The 17520-nt window shown below is 44.3% G+C and overlaps 1 protein-coding gene across 1 annotated transcript in view; it reads left to right on the forward strand.

Annotated features, from left to right (window-relative positions):
- LOC149463190 (ATP-dependent RNA helicase DDX25-like) overlaps window positions 1-17520 on the forward strand; it is an 88795-nt gene continuing 71275 nt past the window's right edge. The window contains exons 1-3 of the mRNA XM_089675748.1: window positions 1-114; window positions 3674-3713; window positions 10184-10219. Of these exons, the coding sequence (XP_089531874.1) occupies window positions 1-114; window positions 3674-3713; window positions 10184-10219 (190 nt within the window). The remainder of the gene's footprint in view (window positions 115-3673; window positions 3714-10183; window positions 10220-17520) is intronic.

Genomic DNA, 17520 nt, shown 5'->3' on the forward strand with positions numbered 1-17520 from the left:
ATGGCTGGGGCTACGTGGGAAGCAGGTGGACGCGGCCGAGGTCGAGGGGCTCTGGCGGCCGCTGTGCGGAGCTGGAACCCGTTCGAGGAGCCTACCGACCTGCAGAACAACAATGTGAGTGTTACACAGAGCACTGCCATGGAGGACATACACGTAGACTAGGGGGATCTAGAACTGCCTCTCACAGTTGGGGGAGGAGAGACTAGTTAATGGTGGTGAAGTAGGTGGTCAGGGTGTGACGACACTGGAAATATCAGTCCAGGACCCTATGTGTGTTTATGTAACATGTTTTTACAGTGCAGGCCTACTATATTAGTTTACTCACACTCCGTCTACCCCCATCCATCATTGCGCACAGACAAATATCAGGGACGTATTGAACTGCATATTGGGGTGATTGGCTGCAATGCTCAGCACTCTCACTAGGTGGCAGTATATTTTACACACATGTATGGTAAATGATTTTGTTGCTCAAAATGTTTTTCTTTTCTGCAGTGCTTGATACTATGTATGCGAGTAGTAGTGGCTAATATTTACCTCTTCACTTACTGATATATGTGCAGCTGTAAAGTAGCACCATAGTACATTTATACAAAAAACAATGGAAACATTACTCCATATATTTAACAGGAATAGATTTACTGATTTCATACAGTACACATGTGTACAGCACTACATTCTGAACTGTTTTATTAGGAACCTTTAAAAAAATGAAGATTAAAAATTACAAATGCCACTGAAAAAATGAATGGATTTCTGATAACAATGTGGTTAATATTGATCTGCATGGGTATTATGGGGGGATATCATGGTAATCTATTTTTTATAAGCAAATGCATATATTTTTTCTACATGGGGATTATGGGTGCAGTTTTGTGGATACACATGCCAAGGATCATTTCATCAATTTCTGACAAGATTATGGGTATAGTTGTTTTTCTACATGGTGATTATGGGTGGAATGTCAAAGTTAAACATGCCCAGGAACACATTTGACCCCTTTCTGATAAGAATGAGACTAGCCATTTTTCTAGATGGGGATTATGGGTGGATTATTGTGGATACACATGCAAAGGATCATAATTGCCTATTTCTGAAATGATTATGGGTATAGTTATTTTTTTTCCATGGAGATTATGGGTGGAATATCATGGTTAAAAATGCCTAGAAACACTTTGCCTCTTTCTGATATAAGAATACTTATTTTTCTACATGGGGATTATCGGTGGATGATTACCGATAAACATACTGTACCAAGGACCAGATTTGACATGTTTCTCCTAGGATTATGGGTATAGTTATTTTTCTTAATGGGGATTATGGGTGGAATATCATGGTTGAATATGCCTAGGAACTCATTTGACCCCCTTCTGATAAAAATGAGAATTCTTTTTCTACATTATGGGTGGATGATTGCAGATACACATGCCAAGGACCATATTTGACATATCTCTCCTAAGAATATTGGTATAGTTATTTTTCTATATGGGGATTATGGCTGGAATATTATGTTTAAACATGCCTAGGAACACATCTGACTTCTGTCTGATAAGAATGAGAATCCCTATTTTTTTTCTACCGCTTTAAAATATAAATTTAGGATATATATATACACCGTATATTGCTAATAGTATTGAGATGCCTGCCTTGGCACACACATGAACGTTAATGGTGTGTTAGTCCGTAGAGTTCGATATTGCATTGGCCCACGCTTTGCAGCTATAGCAGCTTCAACTTTTCTGGGAAGGCTTTCCACAAGGGTTAGGAGTGTCTATGGGAATATTTGACCATTCTTCCAGAAGCGCAAGTCAAGCACTGATGTCGGTCGAGAAGGCCTGGCTTTCAGTTTCCTCTCTAATTCATCCAAAAGGTGTTCTATCGGGTTGAGGTCAGGACTCTGTGCAGTCCAGTCAACTTCCTCCAACCCAAACTCGCTCATCCATGTCTTTATGGACCTTGCTTTGTGCACTGGTGCGCGTTCATGTTGGAACAGGAAGGGGTCATCCCCAAACCGTTCCCACAAAGTTGAGAGCATGAAATTGTCCAAAATGTCTTGGTATGCTGACGTCTTAAGAGTTCCCTTCACTGGAACTAAGGGGCCAGGCCCAACCCCTGAAGAAAACCCCACACCATAATCCCCCTCCACCAAACTTGGCAAAATGTAGTCAGGCAAGTACTGTTCTCCTGACAATCGCCAAACCCAGATACGTCCATTGGATTGCCAGACAGAAACGTTTTTCATCACTCCAGAGAGCACTTCTCCACTGCTCTAGAGTCCAGTAGTGGCGTACTTTTATACCACTGCTTTGCATTGTACTTGGTGATTGTAAGGCTTGGATGCAGCTGCTCGGCCATGGAAACCCATTCCACAAAGCTCTGTACGCACTTTTGTGCTAATTTGAAGGCCACACAAAGTTTGGATGTCTTCTGCTATTGACTGTGCAGAATGCGCTGACCCCGCTCTGTCATTTTACGTGGCCTACCACTTCATGGCTGAGTTGCTGTTGTTCCCATTTGACTGTGGAATATTTAGTAGCAAGGAAATTTCACAGATGGATTTATTGCACAGGGGGCAACCTATCACGGTGCCATGCTTGAATTCACTGAGCTCCTGAGAGTGACCCATTCTTTCACAAATGTTTGTAGAAGCTGCATGTCTAGATGCTTGATTTTATACACCTGTGGTCATGGGGGTGATTGGAACACCTGAATCCAATGATTTGGAGGGGTGTCCCAATACTTTGGCAATATAGTGTGTATTATACATTCACATCAGTCTCTGCCCCCAAGGAGCTTACAGTCTAAGGCCCCTACTTCGCATATGTACACATACTAGGGGCAATTTAGAAAGGATCCCATTAACCTACCAGCATGTCATTGGAGTGCGGGGGGATACTGGAGTATTCTGAGAACCCAGGAGCAGTGTTGGGGTTCTTTAACACTAGTAGCTAGGGGGTGATAAAAACAGCCACTTACCTGCAACTCTGACACTGCTTGACTATGGCAGTAGCACCTCCTGAATGTCTGCCAGCCCCTTCTGTAAAGTACTTTGAAATGCAGTTCACCACAGATTACTTTTCAGATGGCAGTGAGCAGTACCACCTGTCTGAAAAAAAGCTTTTAAACTACATTCACACCTGAGTGGTCGGAAAACATGTCACTCTCAATACCATTCATTGTTGAAGGCACCACAAATGCAGCAAGCAGACATACGTTTTTCATGCTTTAAAACATGTGAAACTCCGCTCCCAATAGGTATATGAGCTACTTTGCTGTGCTTGGGGTAGCACATTGAAATGAAAGGGCGTGTGTGTTGCAGATAACAGGTGTTTATCAAACACTAGCTGTGAACCCAGCCTTACAGAGCATTGCAAGCCATTAGTCAAAACCTTGCAGTTGTGCATGTCAGAAAGGAAGGGGTAGAGTAGATAATTACAATGCATGCAAATCACCTATTCTTCATCCCTGGTGTTTGTTGTTATTATTATATTATTATACAGTATTTATAAAGCGCCAATAGTTCGCTCAGCGCTTTACATTACAGAGGGGGACAGAACAATACCAATACAATGCAAAACATGAGGGGAGCGAGGGCCCTGCTCTTTTGAGTTTACAATCTAGGAGGTGTTATATATGTATGTTGTAATTTCTGTACATTTGTTTCATTTTTCAGATTATTGGTTTTGCTTCTCGTAAGAAAACAAATGTAGCAGGTAGGATCGTGGACAGTGGTGACTATATCAGGATAAGTATGTGGCGCCTGCTGTATGGCTGATGGTTTGTGTACACAGAGCCATCACACCTATATAAGCTTTTTGGACATACCATTCCAAAAACATTATGTGGTTGACACTCACTCACTTACTCACTCACTCTGCAGCTGTAACATCCTTCACTCCTCAAGTCTTTCCACAGTGCCTGTGCATATATGTGCCTATTTAGCCAAAATGAATTTGTGAGGCACTGATGTTGGATCAGAAGACCTGGCTTGAAAACGGCATTCTAATTCATCCTGGTAGGGTTGAAGTCAGGGCTTTGTGTAGACCACTCAAGTTCCTCCACACTGTCATCAAACCATGTTTTTATGGAGCTGGCTGTGTGCAGAGAGCACAGTCATGGTGGGACAGAAAAGGGCCTTCCCCAAACTTATCACAAGGCTGAAGAGCACAGTTGTCTGAAATGTTTTTGTATGCTGTAGTATTAACTGTGTTTAACTATTAACTGTAACCTTTCACTAGAAACACCTGAGCTTAATCCTTTGGAGGGGTGTCCACCTACTGTTTCGCCCATAGGCTCTGTAAGGGGTTATTTTTGTTTTTATAAAATTCGGCTCTCCTATGCACCAATATACCATAATATATCTCAGTTGCAAAAATATTCAACCTGTTTGATCTGGAGAGCAAGGCCTTCCCTTAGCCTTTGGTAAATTTCTTGGGTAGCTTTTTCAATTCCTGGAATGTAGACCCAGTAGGACCACGGAAAATGATTACCAGCTGATCTCATTAGCACACACATCCTGAACTTACCTCATTAGTACACACCCTTCATCCATCAACGGTTTTTCACAGCATCCCTGGGATCTCTTCCCCACTGCATTTGCCTGGCTACCCCAGCGTATCTACAGACAGGCTCAGGCCAAGTGATTGGATAGATGCTCTATCCTCCTCCTATATGGTTTTAGTAAATTTAAAGGAGATTGTACAATCAGATTGTATAGTGTATGGCCAACTTTTATACGCCTAAAATTACCTAGTTGTGCTTTAAGTATAATTAACAGCACACCAAACACAGAAACAAGCACACGTTTTGCCACAAGAAAAAAAGGTAACCGATGCAGCAAAACGCGCAGTAAAAAAAATGTGTGATGTGCATCACGCCTAAATGTCCGTCCCATGAGCCTTTGCCACGTGTAGCGCAGCACATTGAAATTAACAGGCTGACCTATGTGGGTCACTGGAAAAACAAGCCAAAAAACATGTGCCCCCTCTACTCTAGGTGTGAATGAGGCCTGAAAGTGAAATTGTTGCGTCTATACAGAACAATGAGGCTCCATTCACATCTGTTTCCGAATGCATCTGCACAGAAAATGCATGCTTTGCCATGCATTTCAAAAACATGCTGCAAATGTGCATCGTGTTTGTGTTGTCATTGTATTTTAAAGGCACCCCAAATCTGGCATACACCAAAAACTATAACGCACCGTGCTCCACTCCAAAGAAAATTCTGGGGTGATTGTTTTGTTTATGGCAGCCAGTTCAAGTGAATGGGCTGCCCTGTGTGTCGAGTGAAATGCCCAAAACAAACGCATGCGGGAATGTGAGTTTTCACTGCGTTGAGATGTGAACGGGGCCTGTCCTCCTCCCTATGAACTTGTATAAAGATGGCCATACACTATGCAATCTGATTGGTACAGTAAAAGGAAATTGTACAGAATTATGGAATAGGAGGACAAACCTAAAAAATCAAATTTGTATCAGATCAGACAGGTCCTTGTACTACACAGCTGATGGGAGGAAGGTAGTATTGTAATGAGGGAGGTGTGGTCCAGAGTGGTGAACACACCCTCTTCTGTGATGCAATAAGGAAGTGAAGGCTTCTGGGAAGTGGCCCACAGGAAATGAATGCTGAGAAACAATACAGGAAATCGTGCAATCTGAAAATCTGTTCAAAATCTCACAAACTAATAAATTCTATGTCTTGTGGATGAGGTAAGTGAGAACAAATCACACTGGGATGGCTGGGCCAGAAGTGGCATTGGAAATGCTTCGATTTATTATGAGAAGTGAGTTTTCACCTGAAAAGGTGAGCTTATCCTTTCACCAATTCCATACTGCACCCTGTGCTGTCTGATTGCTGTCTTTTGGACACAACTGATTACATGACATGGTAAAAAGTAAATCAAATCACAGCTGACCACCATGTAAATACACTTGCTGGTTATCAGTACTTTCCTCACTCTTTCACAGTGTGAGGAAAGTACTGCCGATAACCAGCAACTTTCAAAAGACATCTCCACTGATTATCAGTGCAGCCCCAAAAGTGCCCAGCAGTTCCTAACAGTGCTGCCCAGCTGCCCTTCAGTGCTTCTTATTCGTGCCCATCATGGCCGCATTTCAGTGCCGCCTCATCAGTGCAGCCTCCAACACATCAGTGAAGGAGAAAAAATGCATATTTCCAAGATTTTCTAATCAAAATAAAGAACTTTCTCAAAACGGCAATGAGAGCATGCAGCTCCTCCTCCTTTCGCAGGAAACGCACACCCACATAGACTTCAAATTGGAGGCCTCTCCCCACAGTCCTCAGTTATTGTTTCCTCTGTCCAGGTAGGAACTGTGTTCTCTTGGGTGCTGCCTGAGTGGTCTCTGTAGTGCTTTTTTTGTTTTTTTATTTCTCCTTGCAGAAGGGTTCTTCCAGGCAGAGTCCCAGGGGGTGGGGGGGTCCTGTTCCTGGCTCCGCTCTCCCTTTTCAGTTCTTGCAGAGACCCAGGACCACCAGGTAGCCTGCAGCCCTGCTGTCCATGTGTGGACAATGATGGCGGCCATGTTTTTGGTGTCCAGCGGTGTCTGGGTATGCCTGTTAGGTCGCTTCTGGTTGGGCATGCAGTGTCTGTTCCGGCCACAGGGGGAGGGGGCAGGACCCAGCCAGTGCCTATTTCCGGTCCTGGGCTGGAATAGCTGCATTCCAGGACGCTGTTACCAGGAGACACAGCCACGTGGACCACTGCAGGCTCTGCTATGGAGGAGTCGGAAGTGACTGCAGCTCCGGAGATAGGTGGAGGCACCTGAAAAGCACAGATAGGAGAGGGCTTCCTATGGGCAAGACTGTGTCATGCTGCTTTTCTTTGCAGGGTACTGTGGTGTCTTTTCTGCTTGGTGGCCGAGGGCCTGTCTTGTGCTCTGGATTCTTGGTGTGTGTGTGGGGTCAGTGCAGTAGTGGTGTGGAGGTTTGCGCTGTGGCTGCACTGGGTGTGTTTAAGGTCAGTCAGTGTCTAAGTGACTATGTTCCTTGTGCTTTCTTGGGCTAAGAGCAGTGAAAAGGAGTCTAGCAAGAGGAGATGTCCTTCGTGCAAGTGTAAATTGTCAGATGCTGGAAAAAGCATTTGTGCAAGGTGTGCATCTCTGCTTTAGTGAGAGAGAAGACACCGTCAACTTCTAGTGACTTTCTGGCCTCCTTGAAGGTTGAGTGGAGTGCAGTCTTCCAGAAATGTCTGCCTCCGAGTGCTTCTGAGCCTACCCCCACACCACAATCAGCTTCCTTAGAAGCAGGGTCAGGGATACCTTCTGCACAGGTGGCTGTCTCTCTTCCATGGTCAGAGGGAGATTCAGAGGATGATGGGGCAAGAGGTGGAGAATTCCTCAGCATCTAAATATAAGCAGTCGCTGGAGGATGTGGAATATCTACTTAAAGCAATCCATTCCACTTATGCATTAGAGGAGGAATAAGATCTCTCCCTCCATGATAATAAAATGTACTCTGGCCTTAGTGAACCAAAAGGGAAATGTTTTCCTGTACATTCAGCCATCTCAGACATGATAAAAAAAAATGGCAGGACCTGGAAAGGAAATTTTTTTTTTTTTTTTTTTTCTTCTACATCACACGAGATGGTTCCTGTTTTTGAATAAAAACTCCTTGTCAGTATGGAAGGTTCCTAAGGTAGACTGTTTTCCCAAGTCTCAAAAATCACACTTTCTCTGAAAGAGGCTATGGATAGAAGAATGCATTTGCTGTTGAACAGAGCATGGCATTCCACAATAGAGAATATGAAGCCAGCTATAGCAGTCACATGCGAAGCAAGAAATATGGAGCATTGGCTGAACCAGCTAAAAGTTCATATCAATGCAGGGACCCCAAAAGATGAGATCTTAGATTCCTTCCCTACAATCTCAAGAGCTGTTGGGTATATAGCGGATGCATCCGCGGAATCAATATGAAAGGCCACTCACTCATAAGAAGGGCCTTATGGTTAAAAACATGGCAGGAAGACGCTACATCAAAAGTTAGGCTGCGTGGAGTCCTATTAGATCTCTTCCACAATAGGAAGACGTTGAGCCTGTATATCCAAAATCTTGTCAGCCTGGTTTGCAGAGGTCCCCCCAGGAAGGTATTTGGTTATGTATATTCCGAAGAATCCAGAAAAGCTCTTGCTATGAAGAATTTTTGGTTCGTGATCTGATATTCCAAAGAGTGGTGGTTCCGGTCCCATCAGGGGAAGAACAGATGGGGTTTTACATCCATATATTTTTGGTGGGAAAACTGTCAGGAAAATTTCAGTTGATACTCAACTTGAAACCCTTAAATGAAGCAGTGCAATACAAGCGGTTCCAAATGGATTCGATCTTTTCAGTCAGAAACCTGCTGTTTCCAGATTGCTTCATTACATCAATCGATTTAAGGGACACCTATCTGCACATCGCAATTGGAGCACTCCCAAAGATTCTTGAGGTTAGTTTTGAAGACTGGACACTAGGTTCAGCACCTGCAATTCAGGGCACTTCCTTTCGGGCTGTCAGTCTCCCCAAATCTTTACCAAGGTAAAGCGGAAGCCTTGGTTCCCTTGAGGCTCTGAGGTGTGTAAGTAGTTCCCTACCTAGATCTTCTGTTCCTGGCAAGCTCAGTGGGACAGTGGCTGAGGCAGCAAAGGTCAAACTCAAACTAGAGGGAATTTTAAAAGCGATTGCTTTTGGCTCTTGTGGCTTTCTCTTAGGAGCTCCAGGGTTGACATATGCAGGTCTAAACTGACAACACCACAGCAGTAGCCTATGTAAACAAGCAAGGCGGCATGAGAAGCAGGAGTCTTCAAAAGTCTGGCAGAAGCAGTTGTGACTTGAGTGGAGGTCATTTTGGCATCCTTGTCAGCAGCCATCTCAAAGGCTTGTTGAACCTGGTATCTGAGTTCTGAGCAGATACCAGCTGAAGGAGGGTGAATGGTGGCTAAACCAGGAATTTCTCAGCTTAGTTCAGGAATGCGGTTAGCCACAAATCTGTTTGCGAGTTGTCAGAACACCAAAACCAGTCAGTTCTTTTCCCTGAACAAGGAAGATGGAGCAGTAGGGCTTGATGCCCTCATTCAAAGGTGGAGCATCCAGATGTGCTATGCCTTCTCCCACCACTTCCAACTAATTCCTTTTGGCTCTGAAGAAGCTGCCAACAGAGGTTCAGATCATTTTCGTGGCTCCCTTCTGGCCGAAAAGGTTGTGGTTGGCAGCTCTCCTCTGGTTGTCAGACAATATCGGCCATTTCCAAACAGGAAGGACCTGCTACTACAAGGTCCTCTGTTATCCGAAAGTTGAAAATCTATGCCTTGCGGTGTGGTTTCTGAAGGGCAACTGCTAGAAAAAGAGGCTTCTCAAAACGCTTAGACACTCTCCTAACAAGTCGTAAGGGGGTCACAAAAGCTATCTACAGGGAAATCTGGAAGAATAATTCTTGGTGCCTAGCCAATTCAAGGTCCTTGGAAGATCTCCTCAGGGTAAAAAGCAACTAAAGCATCCACTGCCAGATGGCTGAGAATGGCAATCAAATCAGCCTATGAACTTTCTGATCTCGTTCCACCGCTGGGCATTCATATTCATTCCACAAGCACTCTAGCAGCCACATGGGAAGAAAAGGCCTGTGCCACCCCAGAACAATTTTGTAAGGCAGCAACGTGGTAAAGCATGCCCACCTTTGTAAGCCATTGCAGGCTGGATTTGTTGTCAGCAGGAGAGCAGGCCTTCTTGGAAGGAAAGTCTTGCAAGCTGTGTTCTTCACCTAAGGGGGTAAGTTCTTGTTTATCATGTGCTGTCCTGAATGACGTTTTGGGGAAAATAAGTTAGACTTGCCGGTAACTTGTTTTCTAGTATTTCAGGACAGCAATAATTGCACGCCCTGATATTTATGCTGTTGTGCTTATGTTTTTCAGATGGGCTAGAGGTACTCTTCGACAACTGAGGACTGTGGGGAGAGACCTCCAATTTGAAGTCTGTAGATGTTTACTGCAAGAGGAGGATCTGTGTTTTCATGTGGCACTGTAGGTTGAAAATTGGCCTGGACAGGAAGGAGGTAAGTTAAGACAGTAGAATAATGGCAGTACATATTGGCAGTGATTTTTATACGTTTCCAAGATGTTGGCAGCTGTCTACAGGACTGTTTTTTGTTAAATTGGGGAGAATCATTTTGCAATCTAAAATGTCACTTTGTTTAGGTGATTGCTGCCAAGATGACAAGGATGAAGACACTGGTAAGGTTTGTGTGTGTGGTTTTTGTTTTTTTGGTTTTTTTCTTACGGTAGAGGGCAAGGGGTTGTCAATTGTCAAACCGTTATAATTGTACGTTAAGGCAATCTATCAAAGATCCTGAACAGCAACAGGAGAGCTCTGCTACCTGCCTCTCCACCGTTGATTCCATCCTTCAACCCCTACATTGCTGCTGTGTTTAGTGTAGGAGTCACAGAATGTAACCACAGTGTGGGTTGGTGGGGGTGTCACAGGTATCCCAACACTTCTAAAAGTGTTGATTTGCTGAAGAGAATGGCGGAGACTGCAGTTTTTGAGCTAAGGAAGGTGGTAGACATATGGACCATTGGAGTATCATAGGATGTCTACTGTAGGGTGCAGCTTTCTGTAGTTTTATTACAGACTGACAGGATAATGATTAGGTGGTATTGAATCCAAAAGCAAACATTCTATATTGCAGTTTTACGAATTTTTAGTTGTGATGGCTGCATTGGTTTTTTACTTTATAGGCTTCCCTGGCGATCCTGTTATCTTTTACTTTGGAAGAAAATTCTGTCTGGCCTGTCTTTTCAATAATGAGACAGGCTCTTTTTAAAGTCTTCTTGGAAAGCATGAAGAAAGATCTTTCAGGTCTTACCCAAGTCGGAACCATACAGATTTGACCGCTGTAATTGCAGACAATAGGGTGCAACTTTGCATGTGATTTGCAAATCGTATGCCAAGTCACACCCGATGTGGCTGGGGTGTTACACAGGATTCTGCTGTACAACGAGCCCTTAAAATTTTTTTTTTTTTTGGTTTAAAGAAATAGAAGTGCTTAAAGCTGAGTTCCAGTGAAAAAGTCAGCAGCTACAAAAACTGTAGCTGCTGACTAAAAAAAAAACAAAAAAAAAAAACAGCCACTTGCCTGTCCTGCGGTGCCCAGTGTCGGTACAGTCAGTTTTTATTAGCACTGATCACTATGTTGGTGTCACTGGAGAGGTCAGTGGCTGTTAGTCAGTTCCCACCCAGTGTCAGAATGCCTGCCGCAGTCCCACTAGACGTTTCTGAGATCGCCGCCATTACTTTACTAAAAAAAAACAAAATTGTGCAAGTCGCTATTTGTAAAGGTAGAACTGTCATGTAAACCAATGAATTTACACGTATTGGGATTTTTTTTTTTTTCTTTTAGCAAAAGACTTGGCAGAATACACTTTGGGCTAAATTTTATGAAGAATTTTTTTTTTTTCAATTGGATATGTTATAGCAAAAAGTTAATTTTTTTTTTTTTCTTTCTTTTCAAATTGTCAGTCTTTTTGTTTATAGCGAAAAAAATAAACGCAGATTTCATAGATTTGATCAAATACCACCAGAAGAGAGCTCTATTTGTGGGGGAAAAATTACATCAATTTCAATTATGTACAGTGTTGCATGACCACGCAATTGTCAAAGTAACCAAGTGCCGTATTGCAAAAAATGGCCTGTCGGGAACGAATGGGGGGGCGGTAAATTCTCTGGAGGGCAAGTGGTTAATATGCAAAGTATAAAAAGGCAGTTTATTCTTGAATATCTACAGTTTATGCTGTGGTAAATTATACTGTGAATAACCACCTATATGGTAGGGAAACAAAACGTCTAATCCACTCCGTATATAGACATCTCTTTTGTCTGTTATTCTATTAGAGGTTGAATCTGGTATATATCATCAGACTCAGATCAAAATTTTTTTTTTTTTATTTAAAGGAAAGACCTGAGATGCTGTTTTTACAGCTTTCAGACAGGACTATAATGTTATGCATGAGAGACACCCCATACACAAACAAATTTTCCTTAGAAAATAGAACAGGTGGTTCTAAAATGGAGATTTTTTTAGTGGAGTCAGATTGATAGTTTTCGACCACAGTGATGGGAAAATTCAAAGGAACAAAATAGAAAAACTCAATTTTCGGACAGAATGTTGTGGGTTTTTGTTCAGAAATTACATTCCTTTTTAACTGCTTCCGCGCCTCCCTATAGTAGAAATACTGCTACAGGGCGGCACGGGTACGCAAAATCAGGTGTGCGTATATATACATGATTTGCATTTTCGTGGGACGGGGGGGGGTGTGGGTGTTGTGTTTTGATCCCCGAGGGATCAATCATCCGATTTAGGCCAGTGATCATCAGCCCAAGTCGGATGATCGATCCCTGTCCTATCAGGGATCTTCCTGTACCTGTGTCTACAGTTACACAGGTACAGGAAATGACTTCTTCTCTTTGGGCACATTCCGTCCCAGAGAGCAGAATCAACACAGTGAATAAAATAGCACCATTTTTTTTACAGTTTAGGACACATTTAACACCTTGATTCCCCCCCCCCCCCCCTCCCCATTTGCCCTTCACTGCCCTGTCACTGGTGTCATTAGTACAGTGTTCAGATTTTTTGCTGATCACTGTATTAGTGTCGCTGGTGACTTCAGATAGCATTAGTGCCCCTCCCAGATAGCATCAGATTGCCCTTCAGTACACCAGTAATCCCTATTAACCCCTTGATTGCCAGGAACACACTCATATACACAAACCTTCATTACTAGTATAGTGTCTGAACGGATCAGTATTTTTGATCAGATCGGCACTATACCAGTGTTCACATTTAGTATAGTGTCCCGAAAAATGCGGCATTAGCGGGATCAGCCCCAACGCCTGTATTTAGCTCCTACGCATAAACCCCTTCTCCCCCAGCAATGCAGTGTCAGTAGGTTACGGTCACTCGATACATTTGCACACAAAATCAGTGTTCGCAAAATCAGGCCAGACCTCTTTTAGCACTTGCTGGTAAATTATTTCCCTTTTTTTTTTTTTTTTTTTTTTTTTTTTTTTTTTCGCTGTTCAAGCAGTCCCCAGGTACTTTTTCCTGTGAGTCGCACTAGGCACCTATAAATGTAGTGGCCAAAATGTCAAACGAAAGGTACTCTAGTGAAGAGGCCTACAGGATTCTGAGAATGTCAGGTGAGAGCGAAGGGGAAGACTCCCTGACACAATCAGCCTCAGAATATGAACCTGTAGACAGCAGCAGCACCCTGACAGATGGCTCAGATGATCAAGCTAAGATCAGGTGTACCCGACCCCATTCCCAGATTGCTGAGATGTTCCAAACGCATGACTCTCATATGCAGCAGAGTGTCATTACTAGTGCCGCTCTACCTTTTGGTGAACTGGTGAGCACCAGTTGCCTAGTACATCCTGGTCTTTCACATACCAGCACTGCAGTATCACTTGGTGACGTGGCGAGTCCCAAGTGCAGTACAAGCTGGTGCAGTGGGAGCACCTAGTAGCTTTCCGGATGTGCTTGCAAATCCCGATTGGCAGCACCCGTACTTCAAACCCCCCCCCCCCCCCCCCCATTCACTGCCCAACCTGGAATTCAGGTGAAAACAGCAAATTTAAATACTTTCCTTGATGATTTTTTTTTTTTTTTTTTCACAGATCTGTATGCATTGATTGTGGATCAGAGCTATTTTATATGCACAACAGTTTATTGCCGCCAACCCAATTTCAAACCCTACCAGACCATTCGCATGGAAACACTTTACAGTTTCCCAATTTAAAGTTTGGTTTTTTTTTTCTTTGGGGGGAGGGGGGCCTAACCCTCAACATTACTAAAGAAAAAAAAAAATTGCGGTTGTATTGGTCCACAGACCCGATTCATCATTTGTCTGTGTTCTCTACTGCCATGGCCAGGCATAGATGTTATTGAAATGCATAAAAACGCATTACACTCATAACACACTGTCTTCCTCCAGGTGACCTTGAATTTGGCTCCACAAAATTCACCCCTCATAAATCACCTTAACCAAAAATTTGCAGATGTCTATACTCCCCAGCAAAGCATCTTCGTTGAGTCCCTCATTACTTTTTCTGGCTCCCTTGCGTTCAAAAATTTCTCCCAAGCAAGTGTGCCAGGTATGGGGTCAAGATGTAGAAGACCTGCAAGAGGGCAACAGGCTATACATATAAGTTTTGGATTTACAAGGAAAAAGAGAGCCCCCTGGATGCCCAGGCTACATGGGGAGCAGTGGCAAGATAGTTTGGGACTTGGTGTCAACCTTTTTCCATATGGGGTACCACTTATATACCACAACTTTTATTCAAGAGTGCCACTATTTAGAGATTTGTGCAATCTTGGAATTGGCACCATGGGACCTAATTGCTGGCGCTTCCTCCAACAGCTTGTAAATGCCCGTCTTAGGGGGAAATAGCCTGTTTGAGGAATTGATTGCAGTGAAGTGGAAGGACAAATAGGATGTTTTCCCTAGTCCTCTTCCAGGAGAGCTTCTCAGTGAGAGATAGGCTCCTCCCAGGAAACACCAGATCCACTTCCTTTTCCTTAAATAGCCTCTCTCCCTAGGGGACCCTCAGTATTAGTGTTTCCTCTGGCCAAGAACAACTCTACTACCATTTTTTTTCTTGCGGGGTACAGAGGCCCCCTGGCTGGGGCCCCCCTTCCTCCTCTTCTCAGCAAGGCAGGGGCCTTGTGGGGTGGCTTCAGCCAGGCTTTTCCCTAATAGTCCCCCTCTTTTTTCTAGGGATGGGGGTGACGCGGACCCCTCTGATGGACCTGCGGGGCTCTCCAGGGGGTATAGCCTGCTCCCCAGACCTATTCAGAAGGGCCACTACCCGTGGGGCAAAGCCTGCCTTCCTCCCAGCATCCGACATCTCCACAGGGGAACGAGGAGGTGTGGGCCGGTAACGTTACACCCATGTAATTTCCAGGTGTCAGGTCCCTCGACGTCACTTCTGGCGCTCGAGAGACAGGAAGCGGACCGCCGCCATCTTGAATATTGGTGGCAGACCGCAAATTTGCCCCACGCCACGGCTGCTCTATCCACTGGCGGCCGTGAGGGGAGGTCGGCGTACCTGGACCCAAGGGAGAAAGCGTAGCCCCATCAACCCTTCAAAAATAGCTGAGGGCGGGATGTGGCCAGAATGGAGTCAGATCTGTCTGAGCTGGGGGAGGCCAGCTAAATGCCCAGCTATTCCTCCTCCCACGAGGATCTGGACAATCACAACCAACTAAACATTAGGTTGTGGGGCCTACCCAAGGCAACGGTCACTGTGAACCTTTTACCAACTGTTCAGGGCATGTTTTTATATTTTTATTTATCTTTTTAGTTCAGGGCATATTTACTGGCCTCCTAGGCACTTCCAACTCTGGATCTGCAAATGGACAGAGTGCATTGGGCTCTAGGCCCCTGCAATCCCAAGCCTGCTAAACCTAGGGATGTCATCTGTCGGGTGCACTTCTACCATACCAAGGAAGGCTTGCAAGAAAGGCCAGTTGGACTTTGGTGCATCCATTACACTTCTATCTGATATCTCTCGTCATACTCTGGGGGGGGGAGATGGAAGGCTCTAAAATCATTACTTTGCTACATGAACACAACCTCTTCTATTTGGGCTTCCCGTTTCAACTGTAGATCTGACCAGAAGGAAAGTTATTCACCATCAGACGTACTTCTGACATACCCATGGTGTTATCCGCTCTTCACCTGCCTGACCTCCCTACCCTGGATTTGGCATGGACCTACTCCATGATGCTAGGATTTGGATGCTCTCCTGCCAGAGCGGTCAACTACTTCAAGCTCTGGGCCACCTGTGGATTCCGAATGCCCCTATTGATGTGCATCTATATGGATTTTCCCAGTGTTTTTGCTCTATTTTCTTATGGGGCCTCCATTTGTTTTATTTGTGGGGTTTTTTTTGTTTTTTTGTTTTTTCCTTCACCACCCCCCCCTAGTGTCATCTGAGAATGGAGCCCAGGATCCCACCCCTGTTATGTTGATGGCCTCAACAACCAATCTAAGACTCGACAAGTCCTATGCTCCATACGAAGTCTATTCCAGGAGACCCACTTCTGTACTAATTAGCCTTCCTATTTGTTCTAGGAGATATTATTCCAGATGGTTTGTCTCCTTCCTTCATCCAAAATCAGGGGTGTCTCCATTGCCATACACAAACATTTCTCGGTCCTCTCTCTGGAGCACAGGGATGATCCCAATGGTCTGTATCTTTTTACTTAAGTTCTCACTTTGGAATAAGCGATATACTGTGGCCAATTTTTATGTACCCAACCAGGACCAAGTTATCTCCGTAACGCAGTATTCGCGTCTAATAGCAGACTTTGTGAAGGGCATGATGTTGCTAGGCGGTGACTTCAACGTAGTGTTGGAACCCCTTCTTGACTCCTTTTCCCAGCGTTCCCACATGTCCTACAGCCGTCTTCAGCTTCTAAAAGAAAAAAAAGATTCCATGTTCACCAGCTTCTGGATCTCTGGCGGACGCTCCACCCCAAGACTCGTAATTACACATTTTTCGTCAGCTCATCAGTCTTATAGTCAAATTTTGACTATTTTTTCACAAGCTCCCATGTGCTTGAGTGGCACCCATACCTAAATATCGGCTGTCTCATATGGTCGGATCATTCTCCTCTGTTTCTGATTCTGTACCCTCCGCAAGCCCTTCGTTCTGACCTGGCGTCTTAATGATTGCTTACTAGCAGACCCTACATGCCAGCAGGCGATTACCACCATGATCAGCAACTTCTTCTCTGATCACGCCGTGGATGAAACCCACCCCACCACCACTACAGTGGGAGGCACTTAAGGCGGTGTTGCGGGCATTTTTCATCCAACATGGTATGAGGCTTAAACACGAAAGGTCTAAGTGGATTCAAATCACTTTAGACAAGCTACAGGACTTGGAGACTCGTCATAAATCTTCCCCTACTCAAGAAGTGCTTGCCTCCATATCTGTGACCAGAACCTCCTTTTTATTACAACTTTGAGATTTCTCAGTATGCATCAGGGTCGCTTTGCTTTCAGTAGATAGTTTTGGTGACAAATGTGGTCGACCTTTGGCACAATCTCTCTATCCTCGTACGTCGCCAACCTTTATCCCTAATATTAGAACCCCCACGGGTGATCTGATATCGGACCCACCCCTAATTCATGAAAGTTTTTTTTGTGATTTCTTCTCTGCTCTTTATAATCTACATTCCCAGGGACGGGATGGGAACTCCTCGGTGTTCCCTGATTTGCCTTTTGAGATTGTCTGTCTCTGTCCCACTATTGAAGCTGACACTAGGGGTTCCCTTGACAGCCCTTTCTCCACCACAGAATCGTTAGCTGCTATCTCAACGACCCCTTCAGGCAAAAGTCCAGGTGCCGGTGGCTTTACCTGTAAATTCTATAAGACCTTCAAAGATGTTTGTTTTTATGTTGCACATGTTTAACTCCATCTCTGCCGGATCCTCTTCCACAGCATACTTTGGAAGCTCACATTTCGCTTC

Source organism: Staurois parvus, unplaced genomic scaffold (assembly GCF_062004578.1).
Source record: "Staurois parvus isolate SC_StPar_1 unplaced genomic scaffold, SC_StPar_1.0 ptg000157l, whole genome shotgun sequence".
Classification (NCBI taxonomy): domain Eukaryota; kingdom Metazoa; phylum Chordata; class Amphibia; order Anura; family Ranidae; genus Staurois; species Staurois parvus.